The 19565-nt window shown below is 42.3% G+C and overlaps 1 protein-coding gene across 10 annotated transcripts in view; it reads right to left on the reverse strand.

The window, feature by feature from the left end:
• Positions 1-9660: 9660 nt before the first annotated feature.
• The window catches only part of PPP1R12A (protein phosphatase 1 regulatory subunit 12A), a 123210-nt gene continuing 113305 nt past the window's right edge, over positions 9661-19565 (reverse strand). For 4 of the 10 annotated variants that reach the window (XM_085221809.1, XM_085221816.1, XM_085221818.1 and 1 more), the window contains 3 exons: positions 18116-18166; positions 16430-16591; positions 9661-11821 (listed from right to left, as the gene is read on the reverse strand). In XM_085221809.1, coding sequence (XP_085077935.1) covers positions 16457-16591; positions 18116-18166 — 186 coding nt within the window. In that variant the 3' untranslated portion in view covers positions 9661-11821; positions 16430-16456. Of the gene's footprint in view, positions 11822-16429; positions 16592-18115; positions 18167-19193; positions 19225-19565 lie in introns of all 10 variants that reach the window. The other 6 variants (XM_085221820.1, XM_085221819.1, XM_085221815.1 and 3 more) reach the window with 3 other exon arrangements.

A 19565-nucleotide genomic window follows, 5' to 3' on the forward strand; every position in this document is an offset into this window, starting at 1 on the left:
CCGGTGCTTCACCCCGACCATTGTACCCTGCACACCTGGCTAAAAGTGTGTAAAAATCACATTCCAGAGCTGTTCTTTGTAACATGCTGCGTCTGTGGAGAAGCACAGCTACGTATTGCAGCTCTCGGGGCAGCCCCCTCTCCATTCCCAGGTGTCAGTCAGTGCTGGTCTCGTGCAGCCTCTCACCTGCAGCCAGGGCCACTGCTGCTAGATTTGTTACTATTTTTTTTATCTTCTGTTAAAAACATTGTGATGTTTTTTTTTTGTTTGTTTGTTTTGTGCTGGTTTTTGTGTGTGTGTCTGTGTGTGTGCCCAAAAAAAAAAAAAAAAAAAAGCGGCTGTGTTCCTTGCAGTCTGTTATACATTAACAGAAGTTATGTTGCGGTGAGCGGGCCCTGAGTGCCCAATGCGAAAACGCTGACTGTCAGATGTTTGCATCTCAATAAGCTGTCTGTGCTGGAGAGCTTTCAGGGATAAAGTCCCAAATAGTTGAAGTATTGCACTGCATGTTTTCCTGAGCCACAACTGAGAACAGCTGAGTGCACTGCAAACAGTTTTTAGAGCTGCAGTTTTCTCTTTTCTTACCTAAAACTGGCTCGGGGATATTCTTAAGGCCTAGAGATACAGTTGACGTTATTAGCTACGTTTTAGGCTGGCACAGTGACTGCGGTCCCTAAGCCTTAAAATATTGGTTTTTGTCTGTTCATTATTATGGAATGAGATTTTCCCCTTGAGGTAAAATTACCACCAGGACATGGTAGGATGATCGTGGTGTCCTTCGCCAGGCAGAGTGCAAACATTTCATCTTTTCAATTTAGAATAGAAAATGGCATTTATTCCTAAAATCTTGAGGAAATGAATTTCATTTTAGGATTGGGAGTGTGAGAGCTGGTCCCTTTGGAGAAGGCTGCAAGATGCTTCAGCTTGTTGTGGTTCTTGTTGTAGATTGAACCAGTTACCCAATCTTATTAAGGTTCTGCATACAACTTTACTGCAGCCACAACCTTTTATGAAGTGGAACTTTTCAAGGGCAGGAAAATAAAGTAGTGAATGTAGAAATGTACAAGCGCTGCCCCAAAAGTAATGCCTCCTCCTTTATTATGCTGGCCCATGACATTTGAGGCTGGTGGTATGGCAGTAGAGGTTGAACCTTCCTACCAGTATTCCATTACATTTATTTATACATTACATTTATGTGACAGATGTCAGCAGAGGGGCAGTCTGATAGAATAGCATCTGACATGGAAGTGCATATGAAGCAAAGATGTGTCACAGAATTTCTCTGGGCAGAAGAAATTGCACCCACTGACATTCATTGATGCTTGCTGAATGTTTCTGGAGCCCAAGCAGTGGATGTGAGCACAGTGAGGGCTGGGTGGTTCATTTCAGCAATTACACTGTCACAGCAGCTGACTTCACCCCAGCTGTGTCTGTTGCACCTGAGCTTCCCTGAAACTCCCACTCGGAGCACTGCCTGGTGCTTCCACCTCCCCTCCCTTGGAAGCCAACATTCTTCATCTTTCTTCTCCCAGTGCAAATTTTCTCAGTCCCATGCTTGCTCTACCTGCTCTATTACTCTTGCAAAATTTATTCAACTCCTGTGCAGTCCCATTAAACCTCTCTGCTGCTTTGCATTTCATGTGCTGGATAATCCTCACGCACACCACTTAGTACGCCAGCTCACCACCTACCGACTTGTTCATGTGCTTCCACAGATGCCATTGCTTAAAATTACTATAATCCCATGAAATCTTACCACCACCTTTTCAGAAATACCTGCTTTACTTTTTGTCTATCGAATTTCAAGAGCTTTCTCTTTAAACCTTTCCCACTAAACCACTTACTTGCAACTCCTCTCTAATCTTTTTGTAAAATCCCACCTATGTTCCAAGACATTTCTGAGGTCAAATCTCCTTGTAAAAGTAACATAATCCTCCACCATAGCACTGCTGTCCCTCTTGACTCTTCCCTTTAACCTGTTCTTGCACATCATCTGGCAGCAATACTTGCTTTCCTGTCTCAGATCACTCACACTGCCTTAGACCTTAAGATGAGCAAACCTACTGAAGTCTGCTTTGCAAATACATGAGTGTCTTCCTCCTTGCACTCTCTCATTATTCCCAGTTATGTCTCTAACAGAAGAGGACATCACTGGCAGAGACTGTCAAAAGAGTTAAAAGTGTGGGTGCTGCTCTCTAAGTCTTGGATTCTTCGCTCTGCCTAGAGAAGATTCATTTGTAGCAGATCCCAGTGGAGGAGTGAAACTGTGGTGGAGGATAACGCAGAGATGCTCTCTGTCTGATTTCTGGTTTCTAGTTGTTTTTGCATTTTTGTCTGAATGGGGATAAACTGCTATCCCTTGCAATTTAATACCACTTTCTCTTACTTCTGAGCTGTGCATGCTATCTAAATCTGAGAGGCTTGCCCTATCATCGTGGATTTTCATTTCCCAAACTTTTCTTCCAGGATTTAATTAAATTATTCTTATTTTCTCCTCCATGGATCTTAGTGCTACAGTGCTAACCTTCTGGCAAGGTTCACCTCTGTAATGTGCTGACAACTAACGGTGTTCTTTTGAGTCACTGTGGTCAGTGGATCAGCTATGGCACTTTGGTCTGGCTTCTGTCTGGAAACTCATACATATCTGACAATGTTTCCTCTGCTGAAATATCAACTTTGTACTATTTGGTGTGTTACTGAATCACTTAAAACATTTTTAGGTGCTAGGTTCTGATTTGAAATATTGCAAGTGGTAATAACAGAGCTTTGTGTAATAGCTAGATTTATCAGCAGGTGTTAGTGTTGGAGATCAGTCCTAGGGGCACACCTTCTAGTCTGGTTTCTGTCTGTGTCTCTACTCTTCTTGAACTCTGCTATCATTTGACCATAAATAAACAAACAGTTTCTACAAACTATGTGGTATTGTCTCTTGCAGCCAAGTTTGTTAATCAAACTGATGAAGGAGTGCAGTATGGAAAGGAAAATAAAAACTTACAGAAGGAAGTTAACTTTATTTTTCAACACATACTATGAGAAATTAATGCAGAGGTTGCCATCTACCTCCAATTTGCAGTTGTGGATAAGAATGACAGTAGAGAGGACTTCAAAGGCATATTGGGAAAGAGCATTTTCTGCCACAGTTCACAGTCTCACTCTGTAAGACATTTTGTTGCTGCTTCTCATGTTCTGTACCGTGTGCTTTTCCACAGCCTTACAGGAAAGGAGACCTTATGACTCTGCTTATCTTACAGCTCCTTTGTTTGTGATAGAGTTCAGTCAGCAGAGCTTTGAAGCAGTTTATTGAGGAACCACACTACCTCTTTCTTACTAACCAAAAAGGTACTGTCTAGGGCCAGATTTGAGCAGTGAACGGGGTGAGGATGCCCTAGAGTGATGTGCTGAAAAGCAGGATGAAAAACAGACATGGAGTCAAAGCGTTATGCAGTGAAGTATAAGAAAGCTGAGAAAAACCGAAGATCAGCATTTAGATGGGAAGGGTGAAAAAGGTAAAGGCTCTATGGCAAACTAGAAGTATGCTCAAGAGCCAGTTTGCAAAAAGCATGGAAAAAAGTCCCCTGACAGCACATCAGTAGAACCAGGATAGGAGCACGGTACAAAGGAAACACAATGAGAAGACAACTGGTCCACTGTGGTCCCACCTCTGCTCCCTGTGAAGGAACCAGGGAGGTTCTTACATCAAAATGCTTTGCAGCTGGGTGAGGAGAGGGATTGCCCTGTTCCGCTCTGCGCTGTGTGGCCTCACCTGCAACACTGTGTGCAGTTTGGGTGCCACAGTATCAGAAAGACATAAAACTACTGGAGAATGTCTAAAGCAGGGCTATGAAGATGGAGGAGGGCTGGAGGGCAAAATGTGTGAGAAGCATCTGAGGTCCCTGAGTTGGTTCAGCCCAGAGCAGAGGAGCTGAGGGGAGGCCTGATGGCGGCTGCAGCTCCTCACAGGGAGCGGAGGGGCAGCGCTGAGCTCCGCTCTGTGTGACAGCGACAGGGCCCGAGGGAACGGCATGGAGCTGTGTCAGGGGAGGGGGCAGCTGGGGGTTGGAGACAGGGTCTGCACCAGAGGGCGGAGAGCATGGAACGGGCTGCCCAGGGCAGTGGGCACAGCCCCAAATGCCGGAATTCAGGGAAAGTCTGGACAACTCTCTCAGACATAGGGTTTGATTTTGGGCAGTCTGTGAGAAGTCGGGGGTTCGACTTGGTGATCCTCGTGTCCCTTCCAACTTGAGCTATTAGGTGAAGTACTGAAAAGAAAAAGAACAAATTGATAAAGTGAAAAATAACTTTGCCAGACTGGGTGGCGCTGACAAAGCGGCATGTGAAATTCAATGTAGTCAAATGTAAAGCAATTGACATTAGGAAACATGTTCTAAGATAACGTACCACCTAGACATACTCGCGTGTACGGTGGAGGCGATGGAGTTACTCCCTGCTGGCTCACTAGTTCAGCCCCTACGTTTGCCCTTTGGGGAATGAACTGCTTTCAAACAGACGTGCTCTTGGTGTCTCTGCGTCCTGTTGTGTGACAGAGATCATTTCACCTTCTGGACATAAGCCAGCACCGGATGTTTTCGGTGCTGTTTGTGTCACGCTGTGCTCCAGCCCGGCCTGAGAGTCAGCTGGGCCGCCACCGGCTGAGCTAACGGGGAGCTGCCGGGTCACACAGCTGTTGTGCCAGCTACGGTATCTGGTAGTGAAGGGCTGGCTGTACCTCTCCGTATGACAAAAGTAATATCATGGGTTTACGTTACGGTTGAGATAACCTTAAGTTATCTGAATAACGCCACCTTTGTTACTTTCTGTGTTTATGATAAGCTTCCAGATTGGATGTCGACATCTAATGACCTCCATTAGTGCTTAATATAAAGCTCTTTGTATGCCAAGAAGCTTTTACCAGAGCTGAAGGAACTATCAGCTCCAGCAGAGCCTGCTCCCTTCTCTGAAAGACAGCATCCTCTGCACCGTAAAGACAATTCAGTTCTCATCTTTATCTCCAAATTGAAGCATAAAAATAATTAGAAACCAATTCCAAGTTGCTGTCTGTCTGCGTCTTGTCAGCTCTAGTTACACTTCATAAGCCTTCCAAGCTTTTGGCTGTTTGTTGCTGATGATCAGCCCCTCGAGCTCTTAAGAGTTGCTTTGATTCTTGGAAGGACCAGTACAGAATCACCGAGGTCTCTGGGCTCTCCTGTGCACCCCATGATGGACCTGCTCCGCTGCTCCCTGCCATGGCCCTGCTGCCATCGGCGCACAGCCAAAGCCCAACGGGACAGCAGCATGCTGCTGATAGCTCCCCTCAGAGAGCTGACTAAGGAGCTTGGCCCGTGCTGAAATGTGGTAGATGATGCATGCAGAATGTAGTGTGATGGCTTTTTACAACGCTTTGTTTGAGCTAGCCATTCATTTGGAGGTTATTCTTCTCCTGCCCCACAGTATTTCTAGGACCTGGTGTTTTTCATATGATGTACCATAAAGAAATTGCCTTGTAGAAGGAATGGGGCAGATATTTCAGGAATTCAGTGCTGGTTATTAGTAGCAATCATCTGGAAGTGTCCAAAACAAACACAAACAGCAATCAGTCAGTGGCTGTGGCGTATCAGTGAGTGTAAGCAGAGGCGGGGGAGCGGCTAGGAGAGCTTACAGTCTTGCTGAGAAAGCAAACAAAATAGAAAGGGAGAGAACAGCTTAAAGAATATCAAAAACTAAATATACTTCCTATTGTTAGCATGATGCTGGTATGATATATAGCGGGACTTCTTTCAATGATAAAAGACCCTGCTATCAACAGCTGCAGTGAAGGCGTGGGGCTAGAATGTTTCTGTGAGCAATCCTAACAGAATCAGTGTGCCTATACTGTAGCTGTTTTGTTACAAACCAGAGTGGGCACAAGTTTAAAAGGGCCTTGACATGGGGGCAGGCTGCATAACTTCTCCTGCACACAAGCAAATCCACAGCCAGGGACTCGTCAATACCACCGGCCCCAAGTAGCCACAGACCCTACTGGCATCCCCATGTGTTTGAGAGGTGAAAGGAAACTAAACAAGAAACAGTGAGTGGTTATTATCCTGCAAACACCTTGATGGGTTCAGATCAGCGGAAAAAGTGTAAGACCTGTAACTGCTTTCACCTTCACCTATGCAGAGGTGTGGAGGGAAAAAGCACCTATGAAAAATAGTACTGATTCCCGAGGGGAGGAATAGTATGGAAAGCGAACAGGTGACTTGCAGAGCTTATGCTTACCGCAGAAGCACTCCCTTGGGTTAGAGAGAAACTAGAGTAGGTGGGAACTAATTGGCTTGGTGGAGACATTCCTCCTGAGTAAAGATTAGATTATCAGGGGAAAAAAAGATCCTGCGGTCAGGGAAAGATTAATGGCATCTCTCAAGCCATTAGGGCTGTGTGCTGCCGAGATGGGGACGTGCAAGAACACGGGGAGGGGAGGCAGGCAGCAGGGCGCGGGAGAAGGCAGGGAGCGCTGCGGGGTTGGCGAGGTTCTGCCGTAGAGCCGACCGTCAGCTCTGCGGATAGAGACAGCAGGGGAGCAGCAAACGAGTAGAAAATGCAAGGGAGAAGCGGAAGGGAAGGGAGACGGGCTCACGGGCAGAAATAGGCGGCGGGAACCGGGAGCACCGAGTGAGAAGTGCTGGGGTGGATGAACCGGGGGTCACAGAGTAACAGAATCGGAAGGGGCCTCGGGAGGAGCCGAGATCCGTGAGGCGCGGGGAAGGCGGACAGCCGCGGGGGGCAGCGGGCAGAGCAGGCCGTGCCCTGCGGGAGCTGCGGCGCGTCAGCGCGCTTGCAGGGACTTGTCGGAAAGTATGAAGGGATTCTCCATGGCGTGCGAGTGCCGCTCCCCAGAAACTGCGGAAATTCGAGCGCTTCGGGTCTCCGGGGAAGCGGCCGCTCGGAGCCGGGCTGCAGGGAACGTAGCCGGGCCCCGGAGCCCTCTCCCGCGTGGTGTCTGTGGTGCCGGGGAACGGGGGCAGAACGCTGCCCGCGCAGAGCTGGGGGGAGAAGGCCGAGGTGGGCGCGGTGAGAATTCCGCTGCTGGCCGTGCTGCGCGCCTCACCCAGCACCGGCACGGCGGCGGCCCCGGGGCGGCACGCGGCCGGGTAGCGCGGTTCAGCAGCCGCTCCAGGAGCTCTGGCGCCGCTTGGCGGCCGCCTCGTGTCCCGGGCGCAGCTCAGGGCCTGGCAGCCGAAAGCGATGGGTGACTGGATGGCGGCTGGAGAACCGCGCCTGCGGTAGGAGCAGGCGGTGCAGAGCGGAAGGTTTTAGTGCTTGATTTTTTGGTTGTTTTTAACAAATTCACGTTTTGTTAAATCTTGTGGTTGCAGCGAGCAGCTTGTGTATTGTTCATACGTTTTACCCGGCTGCGCGTTTCATCCCAGCCGATGCAGGGAAAACCTTGGGAAGCCCTTCTAAAGCAGCAGCTCGAGTTCAGCTGGAACGCAGCAGCTCCGCACCCGACCGCCCCTCCTGCGGGCGAGAGGAACCATCGCACCGCCTCACACCTGGCACTGACCAGGGGCTGGATCCCCCGGTTCCTGCTGGAAGGTCACACCGTATGGCAGAGCCCTGCAGGCCCAGCAGTCCCGCACTCTGAGCTCAACCTCCGCCCCCCTGCTCGGAGGGCTGGGTGGAGTGCCCGATGGCAGCGCCCACGGCTCTTCTCACCCACCTCCCCCGGTTTTCCGTCTGGCACGCGTAACAAAGGGAAAAGACCACACCGGGAGAGGAACTGTGCTGCCCTGGGTAACCGCTCTGCTCAGCTTCAGTGGGTTTGCGAAACCCAAGCAAGAAGGGTGAAATAATTAGCTGGAATGCGGGGCTTTGTTATCCCAAAGCAGATCTGAAACATTAGACATCCAACAGGTGATGCTTTCACATGAAAAACGAACAGTTCCTCCTTTCTCCAACGACTACATACTTTCCCTATCTAATCAGTAACGCAGAATGGGGAGGTGCTGACAAAAGCAGGAACAGCGATGACTTCACCAGTGTGGCAGCAACTCTCCCTTCGGTGTGGGTTTATGAAGGTATTTTTTTGTTTGCTTTAATTCTGCCTTTCACGCAGCCACCTTCTGACCGGGCTGTTGGGTACGTCCTTGCTGCGACTGCAGCAAACCTCAGCTGCTGCTCTTGCACTCAGGACAAAGGTAAAGCACGTACCTCCGTCACCACCATTTCTGCCCCTTGCTACTTGTGGCTTTGACCTAAGAACCTAAGAAAACTAAATCACCACAATTAAACGTTAACAATGTGTCCATAAACCACGAGGAAACAACCATCTACGTGGTCTACAGTCCTTCCTTCATTCTCTTTTTTAAAAAAGATTCCATAATAAATTATGTAAAGCTTTTATAGCTGTGTAGTTTTTCTTTTATGAACTGTTTGTTATGCAGTGAATTTCTCTCTTGTTTTATTGCGAAGCCTTTGGGATTGTAGCTGTAAGTTAAATTTCACCTATAAAATACGTTATCAGCTGCATAATGAAAACATCAGAACTTGAAGACAGGATACCTTTAGAAGACCACCCAATGAACAGTGGCTGCGAGTGCTGCACAGATAAATAGCCAGTGTTCGTGCTCACCTGAGCATTAACAAACCAAAGGTTAGCATGGAGAGTAACGCGGGGGCTCTCGTGTTTTTTATTTGGCACTTAACAAAACATGCACTGATCTACACAGAAAGGTCTTTCCTTCCTCTTCAAACTTGGCAGAAGTCTAAAAGCAGTGCACACTAGGAACAGGGAAGATGCAGAGGAAGTAGATCACGATGAGGGAGCTGGGGTGGGAAAAAACTGTGGCTTAATCTCCAGAGCCCCTTATTTTGGGAAATTATTGTTAGCATTTGGAACCATTAAGCGCTATGGTCCATACAGACACAGTCCCTCCATCCTCCCTGCACCTGGTGCTGCTTTCCCACACATGGTCACTCCTCCTCTGGGGGTTACAGATTCGCTAATGGGTGGTTCTGTGCATTCCCACTGCCCCTTCCTTCAGCTCTGTCCATGCTTCCATCTGTATTTGGTGTTAACTTGTGGCACGCAAATATCCCTCCCTTTCCACACTGGGAGAGGTCCTCCGAAAATCTAAGCTGCTGTTTTGAATGACCATTTCAGCTAGTGGTCACTTAAGCAGGCTTGCTGGAGTGAGCAGCTGGCAATAATGTATTTCTCATATGCAAACTGTCCCTAAATCACAAAGCAGTCTTCTGTCACTATGCTGTTTCTGGATCAGTGTGATTTTCCTAGGCTGCATATGGTCTGCAACACAATGGGTACAGTATGACCGTGACACACGGTTGCAATTGCTCTATGAGCTTGTGATAACATCACATAAAAAATGGTTCTCAGATTCTGCACACAGACAGGTTTATGTAAAATATATAAACATTTGTCCAAGTTGTTACAGATTGCATAAATATGGCATTTTTACTGTAGCATTTACAGATGTGCATGTACAACGATGTGCAAATAATCACCATTTGATTACAATCTTTGAAAGGTACTCGAATTTGGCATCCCAATGACGCGATGAATGAAAAATGCCCACCGAAGAATTTCAATAGCAAACTTACAACATTGATTAAGTTCATAACAAATTTCAGTGTCTTCTCAGTAAAACTTTCACACATTTAAAATAGTTTGTATTCATTTTATTTGTATATGTCAAAATACTTTTTTTTTTTTTTCCAAAATAGTGGGTTTTGCAACTAGTTTCATGCAGATACAAGGTCTGCTCAGTACTACCAATAAAATCAATATAGCACAGTAGCCATTCATCTTTTTTAAGATATAAAGAATAAATAACCTAAATATAAAACACTAAAATATTAGAAACACGTATTTAATCATTCACAGGCATCCAAACTTTACCAAATATAATCGAGAATATGCCTAACTGTCTTGTAACAGAACTCAGTACGCTGCAGCCATTCAAACCGTTCAGTTCTCTGCTTATTTTATGTTAGCATATGACAATGGAAGTTCCCTGTGGTTCAGCCCCACCTCTCACACAGATCGATTACAATCAGGTATCTCAGACTATCCGTGTACCTTTGAAATCAAGAATCCTGAGCTTGGTAGTAAGAGCATAACCTTACATCTTCAAAAAACCAAACGACGGAGAGAGGACATCACGTCTTCCTTCCCCAAACGTATCCCACCCCCCTAAAGCTAACCCCACCCCCCAGGAGGCAGTAGAACACAATGACCTTTTTAAATGAAGGGGTACAAATTCACATTTAATATAGTATACAATATAATCAATAATACAATAGCTACTACAAGCTTTACAATGTACAATCGGTTTTAATGGCTGATCTGGTCAGTGGTTTTAGGCAATAAAGTATGTGCCGATAGGATGTCGTATTCTGAATGGTTTAATGAAATATAAAAGCTGTTTCTAACAAAAGCAATCTTCACTTAAGTACTTTTTTTGTTTTTAAAGGCCACTGAAATGTATAAAATGGTCTGACAGGATGGTGTTATCAAATTAGATGCCTTCTCACATGGCAACAGTGCATATAAACATTAATGTGAGTGTAACGGGTTATGTTTTTCAAATGATTTAGTAAGATTACTTTGGCTAGCACAACAGTTTTGGACAGCACTCAGATAAATACAGGTATGTGAAATGTAGTGAAGCAGTTATATTTATGCATCTTTTATTATGGTGAACACTATCAAATGAAAAAAAAAAAAAACATGGGAAGAAAAGATAATAAAGTATTTTATATAGTTTAGACCTTTTGTAAAGATAGGGCTCCATACAATGTACAATGTCTAAATTCTTTATACCATAAAAATTAATGAACTTTGTTAAACACACTATTCTGGAGTAGCCTAATTTGCATTAACAGACATTTGCAATAGGGAAATATATTCAAGCATGCCACGTGGTGGTCTGAAAAATCAAACCAGTACACATTTATATATACAGCATCACTCAGTACCTGCTCAAATGAATGTGACAATTACAGGATCTAGCATCTTTCACTACAAACTTTTTTTTTTTAAGTGACCGATGAAGGCAGAAAACAGGACTCTTAAAATAATTCTAGTTTCAACTGACTTTTAAAGCATTCTGTATAGGAAATAAATGCATATTGCACAAACAGTGAAAGCAAACGTTCCACCAAACATCTCTGTTCCAGGTGGTTGGACAATACAACTCTAGGTAGCTACACGAATATGTAATTTAAAAGGGTGTGTGGTCTCTGCAAATGGTAAAGCTGTGAAAACACTGTACAAGAAAATCTGGTACATGAATAATTAGAAGGGAAAAAAAATCCAAACTTACGATTTAAAGAAAAACTGAGTATAGAAAAAAAAAACCTGGGAGTTGTGGCACAACAAAAACATTATTGAGTAACTGTCTTCTGTGAGAGCTGAAAGCTTTTGTTGATGTAAAAGTGTTTATGTACAACTAAGGCTTACTGGTTAAATATCTGAGGCGTATCTGGCCTTGAACACTTTCCTTATAATGCTGTAGCTGTAAACAAGATTTCTCAGTCATTTTTCTTCTCAGCAGCTGCATTTTAACAGAAACAATGATCTTGATACAAAAACACACAGGTAAGAGGGCGTTTGGCAGGATATCTGAAAATGACAGTCTCCAAGGGATCTTCCCACACTTCCAGTGACTGCCATACCATGGTCCACTGGAGTTACTCATGATGTGCAATACCGTTATCTGCTGCTGTAGTAAGCCCTTTATTTGGAAAGTTTGCTTATAACTCTGATCAAGGCCCCATTTTCATCTTTTAGCCTCTGGTTGTCTGCCTTCAGGTCTGGTAGCATCTATCAAAAAAGAAACACAATGGTTATTTGCTGTTATACTCCAAGTAACAGCAACAAGAGCAGACAAGCACTGGGGATAAAAATCTTCACTCAGTTGAAATATTTTGGTTGTTATTGCCCCCTTTGCATCAGCAGTTCAGAAAATTCTCATCTTTTAGCACGACAGAGTTAGGAGCCTTATATTAAGAACTTTCAATTGCCTGGTGTAGGTGCACTAAAATGAAGCGGTGCAGATGAGCAGCCTCTCCACAAAAGCATTTAGAATAGCATGAGGAAAGCAATTAAATGCTTCAGATTTCAGTGCAAAACAAAAATGTTAATCAGTGACAATTTAAAGAGGCTCGTCTACACCGCACTTGCACAGTTTCAAAATAACATGCCGTAGCTAATTATATCTGCCACTGTTCTCTTGGATGATTTCATTCTGATCAGATACAGTGTGATTCAGCTTATTAGCTGAAAGCATTAATCTTTCAATCACTTCCAAACTTGTGTGCAAGCTCACATCCTGTTCTTTGAGGTCCCATCCCTGAATAGCACGGTTCACACAAGATCAGATCACCGAAACACCAGGCTGCGGCTCAGGCATACCAGTTAGGAGATGGCAAGTTAAGGTTGCCACAGGAGATGGCTGACACGCAAACACAAGAGCTGGAAGGCAGAAGCCAAGTGAGGTGAGAGTTGGACAGGATCAGATAGGAGAGCAGGACAAGCCAGTGCACAGAGCTTTGTACTGGGAGAGCAGAACTTATCAGAGAAACTAGAAGCAATCTCAGAAATTCTCAGTGTCAGTATTCACACACTGATAACAAGCCACCTATAAAACTCACGGCTATATTCTGTGTATGGTTTCTAACAGCAGGTTTCCACAGGAGGCAACAGCCTATTTCTGCAGTGTAATTATTCAGGAACCTTCAAGGTGCAAGAGCACACAAGAGGTCCAAGTCCAACCGATGACCTATGTAACAACCACTACTTAATTTTTCTTGATGAAACTTCCATGCCACTAGTTTTGTTTTCATTTTATCCTTGCAAAATCATACTTGTAGACCCATTATACTCAGAACATTATTATGGAGCAGAAGGAACTGTGAAGTTTAAGCCTTCATTTACACATCTCCTCCAAAGGATTCCTGTCCACGATCAGTTCACTAGCAGCAGATTCTCAGAGTGAACAGGATGGTGCATAAGACACAACTGAGGCTATGGGTTCTCTACTTTCTTTACCTGCAAATACCAGAGTATGTGAAACAAAAGGTATAACAGGATAACAAGTGGAAAAACAGGTCATCTCCACAATTAGAATCATTCTGCTAGCCTGGATTCCAGCTCTACTCCATAGTGTGGCCCAGGGCAAGCCACCCAAACCAAACTCTTCACAGGGAGTCAGTGTGCTTTAATTCTACAGCTTCCATCACAGTCAAGTGAAAGCTGTGCTCTGAATATCAACAGCTATAAATACCAATTGCTTTCAAAATCCATGTCAACATATTTGAACATGAGCAACACAAGCCATCATTTGACAATTTTCAAATATTATCTGTGATTTTTACACTGTACAATAGCTTATTACCACCACTTCATGTCATTTATCTGCTCTGAAGAGACACTGATTTACTTTCTGAAAAACTCACAGTGAGAAAATTCACCAAAAAAAAAACCAACAAAACCCAAATCTTAAGAGTAAGAGGAGATAATTTTGTGTTCTGTGAGTTTGGACCGTTACATTAATAAATGCTGCTACCTCTTCCATGAAATGCAGTGCCTGCAAGAGGAAAAAAGCAAGAAGCTATTGCACTATCCAAAAGAATTCTAATATATACACATATAGGGATCAAACGCATTCTGTATTTTTCATTCTGATGTCTTGGATTTGTGACCTCAGATGAGTGTCTTGTTGTGACTGGGTAGGGTCTACTGGGACAAGAAGGGGCAAGAACCAATCTGGACAATCAATCTAACCACAGCAATTCCAGTTACTTTACAGTCCTTCAACTTACTGACTAGGGAGCAGCAGTCAATAATATGTTATGCAGGCAGACCCAGAAACTGCTGTATTTTCTGATTAATCATTTTAATAACAACAGCAAAAAGGCCCCATTCAAATTTAGATCTTTAACATAACCCGGTACCGTTACATGTCTGCAAATCTCCGTGGATAAATTTAAATCCTCATTAAAGTAATAGCCAGAATACATATTAAAAAAATATTTTCTTTTGTTATAAGTCTGCTAAAGAATAGAGGAAGATTGGTGGAAGACAAAAGAAGTTGTAAGTAATAGGAGGTTTCTTGGAAAGGATAAGGTTAGGTAACATAAAATACACTTCCCATCTATACTAATCCTGACATATAAAACTACATATTAAGCCCAACTAAAGACATTTATGCAATTTTCTTGGAACAGTGCATTCCTATGGTACTCAAACTTATTACGAGATGGCATCACATGCCTTTCACGTGGAGAAGCAGAAAAAAAGCTTTGCATGAAACCCACTACAATTTGCAATTACATACTGTACTTAGTATTTCAAATTCCAATTTCCTTTTCAGTTAAGTAATAGAGTATCTTGACTTGATGAGATTCTTGAATAAGATTAAAAATGCATTATTTTGCCTACCTATATTATATGATTAGCTGGTAACTTTGCAGTACTGTAGCAGATCAAATAATTTTTCAATAACCACTTGCTGGAACCAGCTCAGTAATAATGTCTGTATTTGCTGGAGGATTTAACAGTTTGTATGTAACAAAGAGCTTTGTACATTAAGATTAGAGAAAGCTCATGCACTGTCAGGACAACTGTTCAGATTAATCAGCCACAGTGCTATGGTCAAGCTACCATCAAAACGTCCAGCCTCCCTGCTGTGTAGCCACTGCTTTTCTTTGCTAGTGCTGCTCCTTGAGCTTCACCACGATCTGCCTTCGAAAACTTCCTCTAAAAAAGGGAATACTCAATGATTTTATGTGGTTTAACATACTGAAAAGGCTTAGCATGGTTAAAGGAATGCCAGTGCTTGCAAAAAAACCATACTAGGGACCTGTGGCTGTGGACAGCTTGACACTAGATTAGCTTGGCTGTGTTGAAAACCCACGTTGTTAGCTGAAGCTGGTCTAAGACAGGCTGCCCAGAAGGGACAGTTCCCCCTCCTCCTGCAACAACACGCTCCTGCTGCTGGGTGCTAGCTTTAGTTACACAAGCACGCTGCAGTAAGATGGATCAAACTGTACAACCACTAATGGGATTTCTTTTCAGCCAGGTCAGACAGCTGACCAATTCACTAAGGGTTAACACAAGGGAATGTTCAGGAATGCAGGGCGCTGACTAGGATCAACCTTTCTATCCACATTCTATTGTTAGGTCACCTTCAGGGAGACATAAAGGCAAAGGATAAACTTGCTATTTATTTCATGCCTCTGACTGGGAAAACCGGAGATCTGACTCCGTAAGCAGAAAGGAAAAGTGTGCACTCATCTCTTCGCTTCTGAGAGGGAAGGGGGGCAGGAAAGGAGAAACATGTTAGCAAGAATCACTGTGCAGAAGAAAATTGTTTTATCTTCACCTACAAATCTTAAAAACTTACTGAAACCTCCACCTCATACAGCTGTTATGTTAGAGGAGGAAGAAAACCTAATAGATCTGTCATGGAGTGAAACTATATTCTGTTCCATGCAGAAGTTTTGAATCTCCAGTGGGTTTCCCAAACAGCCCTACAATAACACTACAACAAACTCATGTTTTTTTCCAAAATAGCAGCTAAAACAGTTTGTATCTTTAGCAGAAGGGGAATGGATAGGATGACCCAATAAGCGTAAACCAATCTAACACTCTGGGCAGAGTATTTTTGTGTCTGTTTAGTCCTTGCATGATAGGACCATAGGTCCATAACTGGAACACCTGCGGCGTATGTAGCAATATATATCAGTAACTCTCAAATTAGTGCTAAAATTGCAAATTCTAAGCTTAGTCTAGATAAAAATAAGGATTGTACAGCACCACGCAGGAATTTTGTAAGGAAAAGACGAACTGACTTTCAAGTCAATATTTTTAAGGAAGACTTTGACAATCTCTGAACACAAAATCAGACAAATGTAAAAAATACAGTTGCTAATGCAGCTGTTCAGAAATGCAGAGTACTGCACCAGAATCTCAACTTTCACCTCTCAAACTTTCTTTAGTTGCAGCTAGATTTGTTTTAGTTCTATGCATTTTAGTTATACTGCAGTAAGAAAGACCCATTCTTAACTTCAATTTGTTAGAAAACCGGAGATAAATCTGTTGATTAAAGCATTTATTCAAACATCTAGATGGTGACTTCAGGGTCTCCTACTGCAAACTCAACACAAATCCTTTCAAATTGTTGCCAGGGTGTTAAGGCGTCAAAGATCTCGTGAACCCTTGCCAGCTTAGCTACAAGGGAAAAACAACAAGCTTCAGTGCTAGTATCAACAATACCACACCATACCAATATAGCTGCAGCATCTCCATTTGGTACACCAGACACCATGCTTTAGCCACACTTCCATAACCAAGCAGTAAGTCAGCTTCCAACACACAGGTGTTAATAGTACAATTCTACCCAAGCACAAACTTATTGTCAGCACCTGCCTGGCTACACAAAGGAGAAGGAAGAAATTACAAGTCCACAGAACGCAGTTGCCTACAGGACCCTGACAGCTTGGCAACCACCCGGGTCAAGGCCCTATTCTCAGTCACCAGTCGCTCATTTATGTGCCTCAAAGACTGAATCTGTTTTATTTGTTGCAGGTTCTGCGGGAATCAAAGAAATAGAGGTGAAAATAAGAAAGAAAAAGCACACATGCATATTATGTTTAAAAGAACTAGAGATAGCAGGATTGAAAGAAAACTTAGAAGAGACAGTCCTGTTTAAAGTAGATAACTTGCTGTGAAAGGCAAGTATCAGACAAGTGGCACATTCCTGAAAAGCAATCTAAGAACCAGCAGTGATCAGTCACAGCTTTCCAAAACAGTTCACGACACATCAACAATGAAAGTTATTCCTGGAATTCTTTACTTAATGTTGTAGTTGTGCCAAAAATAAAAAAAATAAAATAATAAAAAAAATCTATTCAAAAGTCTGTAAATAATGCTGCACTTAATATTTATGTACATGACAGTGCAAGAAACAACAGGAAGAGTACTAATCTTTAATTCAAAACTTTCACAAATTGAAAGTTGACTTTTGAAAAACACAAGGTATTTGCATTCCCCTTTTTCCTCTGTATCCCAACTATCCCTAACAACCATTTACAGGCCTATAATAAAAGTTCATATGTCCTTCATCCACCTCATAAAACCAATTACGTTTCTATGCCATAGAAAGCTTTATACAGATTTCACTTCTGAAGACCCCTCTAAGAACCTCATATGTTGCATCCTTAGATGCTAACTGTCTTGTCCCAAATACTGTTTACTTCTGCATGTCAGGTTCGATTACATCAACAAACCTTAGTGCATGTGTTTTAATGACAAGGATTTGGTAGTTAATACAGTTTCCAAGCACCAGAGGGAGCTCAAAAATGAGACTGAAAGGAAACTTTTTAATTGATGACAGCTTTCAAACTCAAAACAGTCTTTTTTCTTTAAAATTATGGCATACAAAGATGTTTTCATCATGTTCCAATGATAAAAATGATATCCTGATAAACCAGGGAATGAGACAAGTTAAAGCACGACATTTTATTATTCAGTGCATTGGTAAATGGTGCTTTTCTGTTACAATCTGAAATTTAAATTATCTGCTGCTCTTTTGGTCACTAAAAATTGATTATTACTAACTCTACATAAATATAATTTTTTCTTTTGACACTGGAAACATGCTTCCTAATACATAATTTAATGAACATGAGATAAGGATTGAAGCAACATTTAATGCTTAGTCTATGAAATTATCTATGCTTAATCTACAGAATTATACAGCATTATTTTTAACTGAATAAACATGAGAGTATTGTATCCAAAACAAAGATTGCAATTCTGCCTTGATCAGATCAAGATGTATTTCACTGCCAACATCTCTGAATGCTTCTCATCAGTGAATGTGCTATACCAGTGTAAGTCCCAACACCCTCCCAGAAGATGAGTCCTACATACATGACTGCTGATAACACCAAAAACAACTTCACTACAAAAAAAATGAAATTGCTGACTTTGAATGTGCCTATAGTTTCTTTATTTTCTATTGAAATTCTAAAGACTGGAAATACTGCTAGATTAAGTGTTGTTTTAAGCCACTGACATCAATACACTGTGTTAGTACTTAACAATACTTACTTTCAGTTCCTCTTCCATTTCAGATATCCTTCTTTCTAGAGCTCTTCTTTCCTAAATCCAAAAAAATGTATGTTAACACCAAATAATGCCTTTTTTACTAATTACTGCTTGTAAATACTGTGATAACTGTGAAATATTTCAAGTTTCAAAGATCATACAACCAGAAGCACAGTGTAGACAGGAAACTTGTGATGGCAGTGATAAATAGAAAATATTTCAATGCTCAATTTTAATAACTTAGGAGGAAGAGATATCAAGTCCTACAAAAGATACCCCTTCTTTTATATAAATTTAGACAGCTCATAAGCACGGTTTATTTGGGCTTTATTTTTTATAAGCTAGGCTTCTGGAAAAGCTTAATATACAAGAAATGCAGAAAATGATCAGAATCAAACAAGAATATTAAAAGAAAGAAGCACAAAAGCGTAAGCTTTCAAAGACAAGCAAATGTAGCTGAAACATCTGCCTCAGCTCACTGGGATCTGTCCACACTCTAAACTGCAACGTAGTGTAGATACAACCCAAACTTAGGTCAGTTCAGCTGAGTACCAAAGAAATCTAGCCACATAGGACCACCTGCTTCTTCTGTAAATGCTTCCTGAGTATTTTCTGCGTTTCTAGTATAGTATGTTTTTTTTTTCCTTCTTACTTGAGAAGCAGGAGAAATTAGCCTTTGTCAAGAACGTCAGGTTCTCATTTAAGTACCCAAGGTAGCTTACTGAAAATTAGCTTATGGTTTTCTATACTATGCTGCAGTCTGCAGTGCAGATACACTACCATGTTTCTAAGCACTATTGTTTTGTTTAAACCTTGTTTTCACACATCTGACAGATCAACAGCTACTGCAGTAGACTTCAGGGGTTCATAGCTTGCTTGCTTTCCTGTGTCAGACAACGCAGTGTATCTCGTTTAAAAGCAGTTGTGGTTATTCAGTATTCTACATTCATATTTTTTCCAAAGTGTGAAAGGCAAAAGCAACAGATTATTGCAAGGTGTACATATGCATCTGCATACAATGGTGTTATGCAAACAGCAAGCAGCATTGACTGAGGTGTGTAAAACTTTGGTTAGATCATACCGCCCAGTAGATACTGACTCTTGCCGGACACCTTTCAGATACAAATCATTTGAATTTAGTTTAATCATAGTGCACTTATTCCCCAACATTTTCCCATCTTAGCAAACAAATCCAAAGGTTTATCAATATAATAGATTACTGCAGTTGTTAGTACTTAAGGTACTTTACTCCTTCAAGTTACTAATTTTCCCATAATGATACCGACTGGTAATAATTGCATAATAAATACCAGTGAGTTAACTGCAGCAAACAAGTGACTAACAAAAAAAAAACTCATACCATTTTACATTAATTAGAACCTTAGTATACCCAGAAGTTTTGCAGGATAACATATACTATCAGTGCTGTTACAATAAGCAATATTGGGCAATT

Source organism: Meleagris gallopavo, chromosome 1, assembly GCF_905368555.1.
Source record: "Meleagris gallopavo chromosome 1, MGAL_WU_HG_1.1, whole genome shotgun sequence".
Lineage (NCBI taxonomy): Eukaryota > Metazoa > Chordata > Aves > Galliformes > Phasianidae > Meleagris > Meleagris gallopavo.